The sequence below is a fragment of the Syngnathus scovelli genome, chromosome 20 (genome assembly GCF_024217435.2).
Source record: "Syngnathus scovelli strain Florida chromosome 20, RoL_Ssco_1.2, whole genome shotgun sequence".
In the NCBI taxonomy this organism is placed as follows: domain Eukaryota; kingdom Metazoa; phylum Chordata; class Actinopteri; order Syngnathiformes; family Syngnathidae; genus Syngnathus; species Syngnathus scovelli.
Window position 1 is genome coordinate 9,324,511 of NC_090866.1, and position 18,185 is coordinate 9,342,695.

Here is an 18,185-nt window from a genome sequence, read left to right on the forward strand (position 1 = left end):
TCTAGTTTGTTGGAAATTAGGTGGTAGACAAGCTGAAAAAAAGGGTGGAAAGGCTGTCATTTTCCGTGTCTTGCCTTAATGTATGCATGGAAACTTTGGGCAAACTTTTGATGGCTGAGGAGGAGGAGGTGTGATGAAATTGACAAGGTGGCATGTTGAAGGGTGCTTATTTGTGCACAGCAAATGGAAAACAAAGGAGGAGGGGAGGGGGGGGGGAATTACCGCATCAGGAAAGGTCTGGGGAGAATCATTACATGGAAAAGAAAAATACTCTTTGCTACCTACATTGGGCATTTTCAAGAGCGAGAGAGATTAAGATTAGCCTTAAGAGTTTAGATGGACATGAATGGACCAATAGCATTTATACATCACCAACAAAGAATTCGCATTTATCGTCGACTACCGTATTTTCCGGACTATAAGGCGCATCTAAAAACCTAAAATGTTCTCAAAAGCCGCCTTATAGTTCGGTGCACCTTATATATGGACCAAATTCCTAAATTTAAACTGGCCCAAAGCATTGTGTCATGAAATCAATCATAAGTGGCCCGCTGAAGACTATGAATCATGACTCAAAAAGACTATGGAGGATTATTTTGTGATTATAAAGTCATTTGTTGCGTCTGAAGTTGAAATAAATAAAGATAAAATGGAGAATGATTTGATTTGGATTAAAATGGGTCATTCATGAAGGTGCGCCTTAAAGTCCGGTGCGCCTTATAGTCCGGAAAATACGGTATTTTGTCTTGTTCAATGGACAGGAGGAAAGTGGAAAATAAACACAAATGAATACTACTTAATTCAAACACATTGGACTATACTGCAAATGGTGGCAATGTTCGCAAATGTTTAAATATGTATTAGGAAAAGTTCAAATATAAAATTATAGGCTGAGCAGGCTTTGGATAAAAAGTAGTATAGATTTTAGCCAAGCATGAACTCGTGGCATATGCCTGACCTTTAGCACAACGAGCCATGCATTATTCATTGGGAAATTAAGCAAAATATTCCATCCTGGTGCCGTATGCAGCGTTTTGTCCATAATCATTACAAAGAACAAGCCGGCGTCCATATTGGGGTTTTTTTTTTTGCATTCAAGCCGATTAGAGATGATGTCTCGGAGCCAAAATTGTCCGACATTATAAACCGAGGCCAGACATTTTCGAGTGATTTACGATAGATGACAGATGAGGTGATTTAGGTTCATTTTGCTTGTCATGTTTGACCATTTGTCTCGAAAAATGACCTGCTGGAGGACATTCACAGTCTCACTCCACTTAATGTTGTTCCGTCTTAGATTCTTCCCACCACAAAGCTCACGTCTGGCCATCTCTTTCCGGAACCCCAATATTGGTGTCCAAGGTTATTACAAAAAATAAATACGAAATAAAAAAAATTGGAGAAACTGTTTCGTCGATGAAATAAAATAAAAATGAAAAGGCATATATTAAAAAAAAAACTAAAAGAGAGAATATATTGTCCTATAATAAAAAATATATAATAAAAAATAAAAAATGTATAACCCTGCTCAGAGCACTATACTCTCTCTTAAATTATTTGTACAGGTTATTTTAAAATAATATGAGGGGAAAATAAGCTTTGTATGATATACAGCAACTACATATGAAATTTTTTTGGGAATAGGGGGGTAATCTGTTTTTGTCTTTTTCAAAACTGCCGCAATCAATAAAAAAGGCCTAGAAAAAAAAAAGTAAAAGGCAAAAAACGCTTAGGGCTAAATGAAGCCCGGCATTTCTCAGCTCACCGTCGTGTATCAAAGAGCCCCTCAGTGACTCCAGGCCGTGTCATTAGTGTGTCTGGAAGCCGCCGAGAGGTCTGCCTGACAGAAATCAAAAGCATTCCCATCGAGGGGAACAGCATGAACCTGTTCGAAAAAAAAAAAAAAAAATTCTGCTGTGACATTAACGGCGCTTTGAGCCGAGTGGACCGGCAAGTGACATTAGAAAAGAAATCAAATACGCTCACTCGGTTTGCCATTTAGAATTTAGCATTTCCTTTAAATGGCAAATATATCAGCTGTATTAATAAATATTAATAAACCTGCCCTTTGGTTCCTCTGGTGCATTTTTTTAAATGGTCAAATATTGACGGGGATCTCACGCTATTATGGATTTAACTTTTGTCACATATTCAATATTCATTTTGCAGCTTGGTTATTTCGCAACAGGTTTTTATGATTTTCTAATGATGTTTAAAAGCTTTAAAGATAGCTGGGGGTCCGGTTTTGGTTCGAAAACCTTCAGCCAAGCTGAATTCTGGTTTGATATGAGAATCATTGTGTTCTCTCAGCCGTGATGTGCCCGTTTTTAGATGTTCTATTATCGCTAATGGCGCTAATGACAAAGAAGGCAAATTACTGCCATGAATGAGATTTTCACTGAAAGGGGTTGGGGGGGGGGGCGTGTTTTTTTTTATTCGGACCGAGCCGTCAAACCTAACCTTGAGTGTAGATTGTCAATTTGATGAGCAGCACTTTGACATCCATGCATACAGGATGAGCGAAGGAAAAAAATGTCCAATTGTCAAAGAGAGCTTAGACCATTCGAATCCTAATTTCAAATGCGGCCATTTGCGATTAGTTTTGCAATTTCACGACACATTTTATCGCCGGAGCATTTGTTCCGGCTGTGAGCATGACTGCTGAGTTGAATGTGACGATTTTTTGTTTAGAATACATTTCCAGGGATGGAGGAAAAAAACAATTTAGTGATTTAGGAAATAGATTAGTTTTTTTGTTGTTGTCAGTTTGCTGGTAAAGAGGACAGATTTTACTACAAAAGTTTTTTTTTTAGTCTGCAGGTTTTGATGGCCAATGATTCAAGCTGCAGGGACAATTATTGTTGGCAGAAGGACATGAAAAAAAAAAAAATTAACTTACTTAACTGTGTATTACAACCATAATGATGTGTGTGATGTAAAGCTGACATTTTTTACAAACTATATTGTGAACAACAAAAGGTTCTACATTTAAAAAAAAAAAAAAGGTTTAGTGTGAAATGTTCCTTCCCCAATCTAAAATCAGATATGGCTTAACAGGCATGACTAGCATCTAAAAAGCTTCTTATTTTCCCTGATGCACATTGGCAAGAGGATGAACAAAATGTATTTTTCATGATGTGTCCTCAAACGCTTGACCTGCATGTTTGAAGACTTCATCGCTACAAATCTCACAGGGTTATTTTCTGCAAGCAGTCAACTGAATAAAATAAACCAAATGTTTGCTCTTCATGTTTTCATCTGGAACCTTCACATGATGGCAAATGGAATAATTACTAGCGGCAGCGGGCTAATAATTGCGAATGTTGAGGTGTAAAATAGTTTTTTACAGTAAAAAGTACAAATTGGTACTCATTGCTTAAAAAAAAAAAATTGTAAACTGCATTTGCCTAAAAAATCCCGACTGATTTCAACCAGTGTGATAAGTGAATGCTATAGTGTGCTGTAATTTATGTGTGTGTGTGTGTGGGGGGGGGGGGGGGGCACTGCCAGTACAGCTCTATAATGGTGACTGTTTCTGTTATTTACTCGGGGGAAAATTGTATTTGAAAATGAGAGGTCAGCAGTGTTGTCGAATGGATTGCTTTTGACCTTTGAGGTCACGGTGTATTTCATTTTAACACTTGTTTCCATTGTGGGACATGCACGGCAGTTATTGTTGCCCTCCCGGACATAGTGATGAAACTCAGTACAGTAAATGTCATATAAAATGGGACATAAATAGCTTGAATATTTTTTTTTTTTTTAGCAAAGAAGTTGGATTTTTTTTTTGATGACGGACAGTAGGAGCTTTGAACAGTCTGAATTATAAATTTGATATCGACATGGCTTCCCAAAGATGCCGCTTTTATACGAAACACTCAAGAAAATCATGGTGATGGAAATTCCACTTCATTTTCTTGAAGCTTTACCCCATAAAAAAATAAATGTCTCCTTTCATCACTGAAATCCAATGAAGTGAAATCAGTCTCCTCTTTACTTGAGTGACTGCAGACCGGCATCTCAAAAGCAATAATTACATTTTACATTACCTTAAAGGCTCCCTAGATGTAATTTAATTTACTTTTAAGCAGTAACTACAAATTAACAGCTGTAAATATGCATAGTCATAGCCGGAAGGAGTCAATAAATTTACTTAATGGACAAAACAAAAAGCTAGCCTGGACAATATAATATGAGATGTGTCCTGGCTTGTCCACCAGTATTAAAAATTGTAGTTACCGTAGTTATTTAAATAATTAAAATATTCATATAGCAAAACAAATTCAGCATATTTGAATGTTTTATGTTAGTCTGAAGAAAATAACACAGAGGCACCTTATGTCATCACCCTTAAATCAAAATTTGTTGCACGTCCACCTTCAAATTTGGTGCGAAGCAATTTTGTTAGCATCCTGCAAGCGGAGATTTTTCTTTACTCTATTAACTTGAGTGCGCGTAAGAACCATAGTTCCATACAAAACCTATTGTCGGGCGGGGGAGTGGGGGGGGGGGGGGGGGTGTCGGCAATAAATTACTTTCCACTTTTGTTCTCCAAAAATATGGCGTTTACTTTGCGAGTTGTTTACAATCAATTTAGTCCAGCGATTGCTTTTGTGGCCTGCGTGGGCCATTTGCTCAATTACTTTGACATGCATGAAGTCATAATTAATAGAAGCAAAAAAGCCCACAGCTACAAATAGGAGGTCTATCAAAAATGAAAATTGCAATTTTTACTGCTGTGCAGCCACTGTGAAATTGAACGTTTGAAGATGTCTTTCTTGCGTTAATAGACTATGTTTTAGCTTGATTAAAAATATCTCTCATATATATATATATTTATATATATATGAGAGATATATGAGAGATATTTTATATATATATATATATATATATATATGCGTTTTATCTATTTATTTATTTATTTATTTATTTATTTATTTATTAACTTTTAAAAAAAATCATTTTTGCTCTTTCTAACAAATTAACACTCCAGAATACACACACACACAAACACAATACCAATTTGTTCTAATTTCAACATAATATTGCATTAATTTTTTCCAAGATCAAACTCAGCACCATAAAATTTTATTTATAAGTACTTTGGTTGGGACTCAGTGGCTCAAGACCTAATACGTGTCATGTTGTGAGTCCAAATGTGCATTAACATATCCATGGAAACAATGCGGCAAATGATGGAGACAACCCACAAACCACCACCTCCTAATTGCCCACCCCCTCCCCCCTCTACAAAGACAATCAGTGGCGTTATCACCTTTTCCCTCAAATGGGACTGCGAGGAGCAATATGTGATAATAGATTAGTGGTGCCCTGACTCCCTGACTAAAGTCTGGAAAAAATGTGTGCAATTAAATTTCCAATCTAAGCGTATTAATGGCATCAAACGTGTTATTACAAGCCACCTGATAAAAGACACAATGTGAGTTTACTCGGCAATGACTGCTCGGCCATCTTCCCTGACCGACAACATATGAATACCTCATGTCGATTAAGAAAGATGATTTAATACGTGCCCTAACCGAGAGAGAACGCCGAGTCTCATAATGTCGGCGGCGCCACCTGCGCTCACCCGGTTGTGTTTCCATGTTCACATCACAGCCATCGCCTGAGAAACCACTCGGCGTTATTAATGCTAAGGATATTCCCAGTGATGCATTGTCAGTGCAAAAAAGGTGAAGGTGATGAGAGTCAGCTAACTTCCAAGTGGAGCCCGGAAGGGGTCGGGCCACCTGGCGAGTGCATCTCATCCATCTTGGCTATTACAACAACAGTCGCTCGCCTGTGGCAGGGCCTTAAAACACATGCACACTTGATTTGTTCCAGCCTCCACTCCAATGACTTACATTCACTCCATCCTGCACACGGCGTGACTAAACCCGACTGCGTCAGCCTCCGTCTCAAAATAAACACACATTCTGCTCCTGAAAAAAGACAGAAAATAACATCTGTGCGGGAGACGCAGATTTCAGACCTATTTCTACATCCATGCAAATAGAAATATTCTCGGTAATTGTATTGACTACATCAGGTAGCCTCTCTGGGTGACAGTGCATGAGCTACCGTATTTTCCGGACTATAAGGCGCACCTAAAAACCTAACATTGTCTCAAAAGCCGGCAGTGCGCCTTATAGTCCAGTGCGCCTTATATATGGACCAAATTCCTAAATTTAAACTGGCCCGAAGCATTGTGTCATGAAATCAATCATAAGTGGCCCGCTGAAGACTATGAATCATGAATCAAAAAGACAATTTTGTGATTATAAAGTCATTTGTTGCGTCTGAAGTTGAAATAAAAAAGATAAAATGGAGAATGATTTGGATTAAAAATCTGACGCGATGCATTAATGGTGCGCCTTATAGTCTGGTGTGTCTTATAGTCTGGAAAATACGGTACTTTGGGGATCTGGATAAGGAAAGCGGAAGGAATAAGAGTGACTAACATCTTTTTTTTTTTTTTACTCAGCGTAATATATCAGTAGGTGAAGAAGACAACCCCCTAAAAGTATGTTAAAACTGTTGATTCATTGCATCTTGAAGCAAGTGAGGAAATATGGAGCATACTACTTCATTCAGTCTCAAATGGTTAGCTGTCGAAGGAAAAATGACATTTGCTATGGGGAAGTCACGCTAAATCAATTTGATGGCACACCTCATCTGGGCAGATTTATTCTGCTTCTCCAACACGTCTCGCTGGATTAGCATTCTTGGTGACATCATCTTCCGACTCACATCACAAGTCTTGATTGCGGTGTCTCATGTAAACATCACGATTGACTTCCTACTCACTTACAAAAGTGAAGACATCATTTCCATTACACCAAAGACTCATTTTCATTTAAATCCATCAAAAAAATACAATATCATTTATAATAATCACTAATGGTCAAATCGAGCCATCCGGTGTCAAATAAGGAAACTCCATTTGAGATAAAAATAAATAAAATAAATAAAAGCAGATTCTGCTGTAGTTTTTTTTTTTTTTTTTGGGGGGGGGGGAGCAGATTGATTTTCCACTTGTCCTGTCTGTGAAGTGTGTGTCATCACTGTGTTACATCCCCGCCCATCTGTGTAGCCTTTAAATCTACAGATGGCCTTCATTTGGACAACTTGGAGTCTTCACATCCAAGCCAGATCTGTTTGGTTCTCTCTCTCCTTTGGAAAAATCAAAACCTTGCAGTGGCAGAAACAAAATGAATTTTTTTTTTCCAATAACGAGGGTAAAATTTCAACCACCTTCGCAAATGGCTCAGAATTAAAAATCAACATGTTTTTTTCTTTCTTGGTTTATTCGAACAAGACGCCAGCAAATAAAACTACAAACAATAAAACAAGGTCAATTCAATGTAACCACACAGACAGGTTTGGTGGATGGATATGGACGCCTTAAAATATGATTTTCCATTAGGCAGGTGGTGGCTGGTGATAAAGATGATCAATGGTTGTAGAAAAATCCAGAGCGGCCAGACCTGGTTCACTACAGTAGAGTCTATTGGATGGACCGGTTGGGTCTCTTCGGAGGGGGAGGGGGCATTAGCTCAGAATCCGGGTCTGTTTGGTGTTTACGGGTTTGGGCTTGGACTGCTTGAGGGCAACGGTCCACGTATTCCAACAAGATTTTCTTGGTGACGGGTTCCTGGATGCTTTTGCATACCGCTGAGGAAAAAAAAACAAGGGGTGGGAGGAATAACCGTCAAGGAGCGGCTTGAGGAAATTCTTCTCGACGCTGCGTGGGAGTTATTATGAACTCATTCACTGTGGTTTATATTTGGGGGTGAAAGAAGAATCTTTAGGTACATTTTAAGGCTTCTACTATTGTCACGGATCACTCCAAAAAAATCGAAAATGGCTAGCGGTGAATGAGATTAACTGGAGTGGCCATAACCAATAGCAGCCGGGATTACGATGAGTGACAGATGAGTATTTGACCCTTCATTGAAAGCTCCTCTTTTGGGATTTGTTCCGGTTTTGTTTGGGCGTGACAAGAGGTTGACTTCTGGGGAAGTGACTTATTTCACTTGGCGACAAAATAATACACACACACGCACACAAAAAACATACAATCAAACATGCAGTGGAGTGGGATGACATTTGAAAGATATTCTTGCCATTCTGGAATGCTTACAATTAATTAAAAGGCTAATTACTGCCAGTCCAAATTTTACATGCGGGTCTTGTACATAAAGCAGCGGATGTTGTTAACGTTTAGTCTATTACGATTATTCTAACGATTCTATAGCAATTAGTGTATTTTTGTGTAAATACCGTATTTTCCGCACTATAAGGCACACCGGATTATAAGGCGCACCTTCAATGAATGGCCCATTTGAAAACTTTGTCCATATATAAGACATTTGGCCCACGGGCCGGACTTTGGACACGCCTGCTGTAGTGGCTCAATATTGGTCCATATATAAGGCGCATCTGATTATAAGGCGCACTGTCGGCTTTTGAGAAAATTTGAGGTTTTTACGTGTGCCTTATAGTGCGGAAAATACGGTATTCATTACCGACATTGCGGCTTGTGCACGAGTCCACCAGCTTATGCTGAAAGACATCCTGCTAGTTGCACAGGAACGGACTTGTTCATAAAGATGTCAAACGTGGTTGCAGCTAAGCAAATGCTGGAGACGACTGTAATGGCTGTAATGGTCTGCCCGTTATTAGATGGAGCGGGCAGAAATGCAGCCCGATCGCTCTTATCTTGAGATAAAAGCTGCTACGGGTTCTTACATCAGCACACCGGGGCAGCTTGAAGACATAAGACTCAATAAGGCCTGCTTTCTTATCCTCTTCAATCAAGTCATCCTTTCAACGTATCAGTACGTACTGGCATGTGTAAAGTCAGCACTTGGATATTATCAGTGTGGCAAGAAGAAGCGATGGATGAAGGAGACCACGGCTGAGCTTTGACATTCAACCAGAAAATACCGTATTTTCCGCACTATAAGGCGCACCGGATTATAAGGCGCACCTTCAATGAATGGCCCATTTTAAAACTTTGTCCGTATATAAGGCGCACCGGATTATAAGGCGCATAGAATAAATAACTCAACGTTAACACAACACACAAAATAAAAACATAAAGCTTACTTTAATAAATTTGTTCTCATCCACGAATCCATATTGGATGTATAAGGCGCACCTGATTATAAGGCGCACTTTTGACAAAATTTGAGGTTTTTTTTAGGTGCGCCTTATAGTGCGGAAAATACGGTACTGAATCTGTTCAGGTGAATGAAATAATGTGACTGTAATCAGATGGATGAAGTGAACAGATCTTTCGAACCACAGACAGATACTGAATGAATCTTCGAAGTAAAACAGAACGTCACAATCTGGACTTACCGTTTGTCGTTTCTTAGATGTGATTTGACACAACAGCTGCTCACTTAGCAAGAACAAAGATAACTCACCCATGGCTGTGTCGTAGGAGTTGGGGAAGCTCTTGTCTATCCTCTGCCTCATGAACACCCAGCTGTTGTTGGCAAAGTTGCACTCGATGATCTTGTTGTCGTACAGTTTGAGCTCTTTCGTGGCCTGACGGACGACAGACGCTTTTTACTTTTCGCAGGTCAGGCAGGGGATGATGTTAAAATATGACTTGCCATTTCTACGTATTAACATTCTGCATCTGGCTTGGAGGACAAGGCGACGCATCTGACTGTGATAAATGTAATTCGCTAACTGCAATGACCGTGGTGTTAAAAACACATTAAATACTCATTACCATAAAAGATGATATTGGCGGAGGCAGACGCGATTCAACTTTGAGGAACTGGCAGCTACGATTCAGCGAGCGAGTACACATCGAGTTCAAAAAGTCGTGAAATTTCAAAACCTGACTGGCTATGACATCACAAGTGTTTTGATGAAATATGAAAAACTGCAGACTTTTGTCACATCCTCAACCACGATGACAGCATTGACCACCTCCATGAAGACACGTGCCCACCTTCATGAAGGTCAAACACTCCGACGCAGGAAAACAACATCCAGTCGGTTGCCTGGCTACACGAAGCAATTGTGTGAAGGCGAGATGGTATCTGCCCGACCGGGCTGAGCAGAAGCAAACTCTCAAGCAATGCCAGGGACATTGATGAGATGCAGGACAGAATTTCACATCATTAGCTTTTTTTTTTTTGGACCTCAGGCTAGAATCACAATGGTTCCCATGATTCATTCACTATCTGATCCATTTCAAGCGATTGAAACAGAGCCCGTCACTGTCAACGCCGCTCTAATTTTCTTAGAGCTCTCCCATCACGTGCCACTCAGAGATTTGATACGAGCGACAAAACACGGCCAACGATGATCGAACGGCGAATAAAACGATTATCTTTGTCATGGTAATGAACTATCGGTACACAAAGACCTTGGAACAGCATGTCGTCCAGGTTGGCAGTGAACACTGACATTCAGCAAAGGTCACGCAAAGGAAAAACTGCCAAGTGTGGCCAGAACCTCGAATTCTACACGAGGTCTTCGTCCTTCATGGAGTGTGGGGCATCTGGGTTGACAGCGGGGGTGCTACAAATATCACACAGGAAGCTAGGATGAGTGTGAGGGAGGAAGATGGAGAACACAAGCTACAGAGCCAAGTTCCATCAAGTGTTCTTTGGATATACAAAAGGTTCACTTGTGGATTTCACGTGAAGGTGATTTTTTTTTTTTTTTTTAAACTGAGCCCTACATGAGGAAAGACTCCCTGGAATGAAGAAGAGAACCAAAGCCCTGTGGGGTTGACGATGATTTCCGAAAGCTCCGCACAGCATGCAGGCAGACAAGTGAAGTCTTTCCTGCTGGCACAGGTGGACATGTTGGCTGACACTTTTTTCGACAACCCCTGGTGCTTCGTCTGTCCAGACCAGTTTTTTTTTTTTTAATGGTAGCGCATGTGTGTTATTGGAGAGCTTGGCAGGCCATTTTTATTTTACTGCTGTTGCATTACTGCAGATCACAAAATGGCTTTGCACCATCAAAAGAGGCATCATATTTCAGAAGGGGGAGTTTAGAAGGGGGATTTAATTTTTATTGAGCTCTCACTGGACGTGGAAATTCAAAGAGAGGAAGATTAGTACAGATATTGAAGTGGAAACTTGTGTGACTTCATTAAATGTTATGAACAATTAGTGACTTATTGGCTCCTTAATTGAATCGTGGGGTACGTTTCGATTCATTCAAATGTGCAATATCTGCTTATTGCAGAAAAGATTTCCAAGAAATGATCATTCAGGTCCTTTATGAAAAATATGCTGTTCAAGAAGAAATTCAAAGTCGGACTTGACTCCTGACGACAAGGTCTGTCAGCCAGATTATTAAAATTGACTTGAGCTCGGTCAAAATGGGCTTTCGAAAAATGACTCCGAGACTTTAAGAAGCTGTGCAACAGGAAATGGGAGTCGAACCAAAGTAGGAGGAGTATGAATCATTAGCAAGAATAGCAATTTTTCCGGACGCTCATTAGCATAGGCGAGGCGATGCATGTCAAAAGATGGCAGTAAATCAGCTCTAATAGGATTATCGTATTTCGTATTTCTTCCTATAGGTGTCGAAGAGAGATTTATTACATTATATCGTGTGAATATGAATATTAGAGTATTTCAAAAATGTTTCATATACAGTGTTAAACTCTAGACTTGTGTGTGGTCTGCTTAAAAAATGGAATTTAAAATTAAAGGACATTAATCAGTATAACTAATGAGAAGTTAATAACGTAAGATCTTCTCTATACTGTTTGAATATCCACGAGTGAGGTTCATGAAGTCCGATATGAAAAAAATAAATATATAATATGTGTAATAAAATCCTCTCTAACCAAATAGGTTAGGTAGGACAACATTTCTGAATTGCATTCTAAGATTAAAGGTTCTTTAAGTTAGGTCAAAAGTCAAGTCATGAGGCGGAGATTTTTAGGGTGACATCTAATTTCAATTAAATACATGAAATGACATTAGGTTCCTAATTATATGCTTCGGTGTTCAGAAGATGACGAATGGCAAAATTTAATTAATGGTGTAAAGGTATCCATTTAAATTGACAGCATGTTATAGTGAATTAAATCCATCATGAGGAAATGTCACCAACGTCATCTATGCCTCCAGGGAAATTGAGCATGCTACCGTGCTTTCCGCTAGGAATTTGATGACAAACATTTTCCTAAAAATAGCAAATGAGGAAATAGTAAAGGCAGGAATTTATTAGTGGTTAATGTTTTGGCATGTTGAGAAGGTTGAGCTAAAAAAGACGAGGGAAAACAAATGGCGTATTAAAATGGAACAAAAACAAACTAGTTAATATAAAGCTCAATTAAATGTCTTATTCTTTCTGCGGCTAATTTGAAAAAAATACCCAAGTCACCACTTTGACTATTGATATGAAACATATAACAAGATGCCAAGTGATTCAATGATTACCGTAATTTCTGGACTATAAGCCGCACCTGACTATAAGCCGCAGGGTTCAACATTTTGGAAAAAAGTCGCGGCTTATAGTCCGGAAATTACGGTATAAATTTGATGATCAAATGGCACTGTATGCACTCTGCATAGGATTTTGAAATCTAAAGTATTATAAAAACGATGAAAAAAAAACAGGAAACACACAGGACTTACCTGGTTAGTCCTTTAAGGGACATTCAACACATTTATGCTGCAGTTTTTGTGTATGAACATTTTTTTGGGGGAGGACTGGAACAGATTATCGACATTTCAATTCATTTCAATGGGAAAATACGATTTGACTGGGTGAACTGAGTTGACGAGCTTTGTCACGAAACAAACTAAACTGAAAGTACTGCTGTCCACTTTGTCTCACCTTCATCTTTGCAAAGGGCCGATCGTAGTTCCCGACGTAAAGCAAGCCGACAGTCTGAGGCAGCAGCCTGCAAAAACAAAAGGGACCGTCGTTAACACCACGCAAAAGGATCGGCCGCAAGAGTATCTCGAATGGTGCGAAGAGATCATCACGCTGCTTCCATTTTGCAGCTAGTAACAGGGAATGTGATATTGCACCCCCCCCCCGTGAGCCCTTCTGTCTCCGTGCGGAGAGAAAACGACATTACATCGACAATCCAAGGCCGAGAATATAAAATAAGAATATAAAATAAGCGCAACGGCCAGCCGTCGGTTCATTCGCACCTTGGCGAGTTTTATTTGCGAGTATGATGGACGTGTCTGTGCGGTATTTGTGTCTCGTCTTCAAGATGGAGCCCAACAGATGTCTTAATCACACACTGCTCCAGTCCTCACCATCCTCCCTCATCAACGTGTTATTTGCAGACACTCGAGCTCTATTAGGATCGAAGATTCGAGAGCAGGCTTCTATTTTATTTTCGTTAACCATCCGCGGAGCGGAAACAAAGGGGGGTATTGTGACTAAGTGATGGCTCAAACTACAGTGCGACTCTCCTTCGAAAGGCTGAGAAGAAATAAGAGAACGTAAGTCCACACCCCCCCCCCCCTCCCTGTCTGTGTAATAATAGCAAACACGGAGAGGAAGGACGGACATTAAAAGAGCTAAATGGCCCTGCTGCAGTAATGGACCCATGCATCTGTACTTTCTTGTCATTGCTCTATTAATACAACTGAATAACAAATTTGTGGCGGGAAAAAAACAAGAATGGCTCATTTTATTGCACCTCGACTTTGGGTTACAGTGAAATAAATGATATCGGGCTTCTGTTAAAATCCTGATTGGAATGGAATATAAAGCTGTTGATACTGGTGCAGGGGGGGAAAAAAAAAAAGTAATGTTTGAAGAAAGGCCAACCTTCAACATTCAAAGGTAAAATACACAGTCCGTCCTTATTTTATGACAAAGGAGCTTTTTAGTCTGATAGATTTGTGATGAAAGAAAAAATTTTAAGCACACTCACGATTAAAACATTTTGTTCAAACCTTGAAAACATCAGATTTGTCTTCTTTTTTTTTTAGTAGCTAAGCAGCTCTAACAACTGGGGATGATGGTGAGGGTAGAAAAAAAAAAAGGCAAGGTCAGCAGTTTTTTTATGGTACATAAAACTTTAAACAAGCCACCACCCCGAGCTCGAATGAATGATGAGAATACCCAAGGCAAAGTTAAATACCCGAAAAAGTTGATGAGGTTATGCAGAGGGTGGTTTTGTTATTTGCACAAGTATGGATTGAGATGATGTAATGTCACCCGAGTCCTCCCGCAATCAAGTAAATGGTAACAAGAAGCCTCTCATGGGCCGGTTAACCAAATCCATTTTGAAAACACTGCACACCTATTGCACATTGATGTAACTGTTAGTCATGGCCTCCATGGACAAAACGCCGCTATCCATCATTTCCATTCCTCCTGCTATACGAAAATAAGAGCCTGCCTTTTTGTGCCAGCGTATAGATGACGACAAAGCCTGCAAGGCAGGACGAGCTCAAGGATCGATTGTGTGGGCTGACGAAAAACACGTCTGTCTGTTTCGCTCAGATGGTAGCTGAGGAAAGACTTGGAAGTCCAAGATGGAGCCAGGTCTGACGAGGGCGTCTGCCGATGGGTTCCTCACGACTTTCAATTGCGCTGTGTGTTCTCCCGCGCTCAGCACGCCCGATTCGACTTTGATGGCGGAACGAGCGAATGAATGATGGGCAGGGGCTCGGTGAGGTCACCTGGCTCTCGGAGGAGGCGGCTGCGTGACCGTCGAGTCTGCCGCGATGGGACTGCGTGAGGGCACTCGCTGAGCGTGGAACACAGTGACCAGACACGCAGGAGAGAACAAAAAAAAAAAAAAAAAGAAAAACCCCGGCAGCTATTATTTGTCTCATCGTGGCTAGACACAGCTGGACTTTCCGCGCACGATTTAACATCATAATATGGCAACGTGATAATTATCACGTACAGCCAAAAGTAGAGTTGATTTGTCGGAATTTATTTTAACTTTACTACTCCTCAAGGATGTTTAGAATGAGATTGAAACGTTATTTCTTTTGTTTATTTTATTTATTTTATTTATTTTATTTATTTTATTTATTTTATTTATTTTATTTATTTATTTTTATTACTTTTATTATTTATTTATTCCTGATTTTATGACTTATTTATTAAATTAATTTACTCTTATTGCTACATGCACAATGTTGGTAAATCTGTAAAAATTTGGTTATTTCTTTTATTTCTTTTATTCATTTTATTCATTTTATTCATTTTATTTATTTATATATATTACTTTTATTATTTATTTATTCCTGATTTTATGACTTATTAATTAAATCGATTTACTCTTATTTCTACATGCACAATGTTGGTAAATCTGCAAAAAGAATACTTTTTTTTTCAGCCTACAATATCAACGTGGAAGAAGAGAGGAATAATTCGACTCTGAATAATTTGAAAACACAGTGGAAACTCCAATTCAGGTTATTGTAACAAAACGAAACCTTCTACTTCCAATTTGCAACCTTTCTATTAATGCATACAAGAAACACGGAAAGCCTCTAATCACCTGCAAGGGAATGATTGCCTTTTACAGCACAGGAAAGTCTTTTTAAGGGCGGGCGGGGGACTCAAAGATAAGCACCAGTGCACCTGAATAATTCATTTTGCAGAGAATGATGACCGCAAAGTAAGAGAAAACGTGAAAGGTAGCCGTGCTCTGTGCACGTAAAGCTTTTTAAACGCAAAAAATACGCAATTCTGTGCATTATCGCGGTGGGATTGTTCCCCGAGGCGATGGGAAAAGAAGAAGAGCGATAGACACCGGGAAGATGAATGACAATTCAATTTCGGCTCAATGGAAAAGGCTTACATACCCTTCTCCTCCGACTTTTGTGATCTTGAGGCGAAAGTCCACCGAGTTGAGGTTCGGGGGCTTCCATTTCAAGATGTCATCACACCTGCCGGGCTTGTACCTCTGCCGACATAAGACAACATGATTGGTTGGAAAAAAAATAAATAAATAAAAAATAAAAGTACATATATATATATATATATATATATATATATATATATATATACAGGACTGTCTCCGAAAATTAGAATATTGTGATAATTATTGTGATTATTTTCTGTAATGTAATTAAAAAAAAAAAAAAAAGTCATACATTCTGGATTAATTACAAATCAGCTGAAATATTGCAAGCCTTTTAATTTAATTTAATTTTTGTTTTTTTAATTCCATTACAGAAAATAAAGAACTTTATCACAGTATTCTAATTTTCTGAGAATTTTCTGTATATATATATATATATATATATATATATATATATATATATATATATGGACATTATTATAAAAGTTGAACATCTTTTCAGTCATCTTGAATATGCTTCAGCAGCACATCCTTGATTATTTGTGTGACATTTATGATGAGCAGCGGAATAATGAGAAATGTAAAGGCACTGTGAGTGGAGGCGGGATGAGATGATCGTGATTCTATCCCTGTCAGGTTGCCCGGTAACAAAAGTATACTCCGAGGAAAGATGTCTGGAAAACAGACAGGATTTCTCAGGAGATCCTAGAGATGGAACGGAGCTAGCAATATGAAGTCCAAAGAAATTTTATGTGTCATAGTAACTCACTGCAGGCAAACGCTTTAAGATCCTGAGAAAATAGACCCTATAAATAGCACGTTATGTTGACACCTATGACATCACGCTTTTCTTTCAAACCAATCGCGGTGGAGTTCAAATTGCCTGTTTTAATGATTAATTTCGGTTCAAATTGCTACATATTGGAAATCATCAATGTGTAATTTTATTCTGTTGTTCAATTAGAATATGCAAGTTATGTAAATCCAACCTAATTCCCGTTACGAGCTTTCGTTTCCAGGGCATTTTGCGGAACGTTATGCATGAGGGACAATTGCGCCGCTGAATGAATTCGTAGGCAGCGTTACGTCAGCGTGGATGGATATGCGCCACGGGAACAACATTAACATCGTTGACTCCATTTTGTGGTCAGGCAGGCGATGAATAAACCAAAAAAAACGACCCATATTGTCGGCGTGACCAAACCATACCCGCTTTTCTTGAAGTCACAATGGGGAGATAAATAACATAGGGGGAGGGGGGGCTATAGTAGAAGCTGGAGAGTGCAGCAAACAGAGAAGGTGACAAGCTGCAGATCAGAGATTTGCTACCCCCCTTTTAAGTCCTGAAATAGCTTTGCCTCTATTTGATCCTTTACAATCCATATTTGCACAGGATAAGACGGAGCTCTTTAGTTTTCACTTGCAGGCAAGAGTGAGGGGGAAAAAAAAAAAAAAAACGATAAGCTTTGTAACTGTACTGTACTGACTGTAAAATTTTATTGGAAATCTGATGAATGAGTCCCCTCTGTGTCAATCAATAAACCACATGTTGAAGTGAAAAGGTCAGAAAAATAAATGTATTTTAATGAGAGGATTTATTGGCTGAGACAAAATTGTGTTTTCTAATGTAAATTGGCAGAAAGTCTCCGAGGCTGCGATATGGTTTGGACTAGACCAGCTCAAATTTTTCTGTTTTTCAGAGGCTGACTCTATCCCGATACCAAAAAAAAAAAAAAAAAATTGAAACTGGTGCAGCTGTATTGTTTGCAACAGCTTCCTCTATTGGCCAGACTTGATCAATCAAAATCCACCGAACCATCAGTGAAAATAAGCCTTCAAATCAATAACCGGCAGCATACGGGTCCCACCACTCTTCTAAATCCAAAAGCAATTTCTTTTTAGGATTGAGCGTAGTTTGTAAATTCAATACGGCGCAAGAGAAATAGCAACCGTTTCATCTCGTGGCCTGTCTTGAGACGATGGCCATGTCCTAGCTTACAATTTTCTGATACAAACTTATTATAGGAAAGGGAATATTTGGACCATTTTGGAAAAGTATCATGAATCCATCACAGTTTAGTATTAATATATAAACAAACGTCACAGGCGATGAACAATGTGTTGATATCATGCGGTGATTTCACACTCGACACGGTATTCATTTCGCTTTGACACCGTGATGGATACAATCGTTGCGACTGAAAGCAGATGGCAACTTGCTCGGATAATCAAGCAAATGATCGGCGCTGATAAATAATGCAGCAAAACAAACGTGTTTGCGCTGAACTGAAACTGATTTAGGTCAAAATTGTCTGAGCGAGGTAGCTATTAGAGCAAGAATTAGGTTTACCGTATTTTCCGCACTATAAGGCGCACCTAAAAACCTCCAATTTTCTCA

The 18,185-nt window shown here is 39.2% G+C and overlaps 1 protein-coding gene across 2 annotated transcripts in view; it reads right to left on the reverse strand.

Moving 5' to 3' along the window:
* Positions 1 to 18,185, reverse strand: part of rngtt (RNA guanylyltransferase and 5'-phosphatase) — a 37,747-nt gene continuing 19,562 nt past the window's right edge. The window contains exons 13-18 of one of the 2 annotated variants that reach the window (XM_049757219.2): positions 15,789 to 15,889; positions 12,835 to 12,901; positions 9,435 to 9,558; positions 6,671 to 7,674; positions 5,865 to 5,942; positions 1 to 1,885 (exon numbers count right to left, since the gene is read on the reverse strand). In XM_049757219.2, the coding sequence (XP_049613176.1) occupies positions 7,508 to 7,674; positions 9,435 to 9,558; positions 12,835 to 12,901; positions 15,789 to 15,889 (459 nt within the window). In that variant the 3' untranslated portion in view covers positions 1 to 1,885; positions 5,865 to 5,942; positions 6,671 to 7,507. Of the gene's footprint in view, positions 1,886 to 5,864; positions 7,675 to 9,434; positions 9,559 to 12,834; positions 12,902 to 15,788; positions 15,890 to 18,185 lie in introns of both variants that reach the window. The other variant, XM_049757217.2, reaches the window with a different exon arrangement.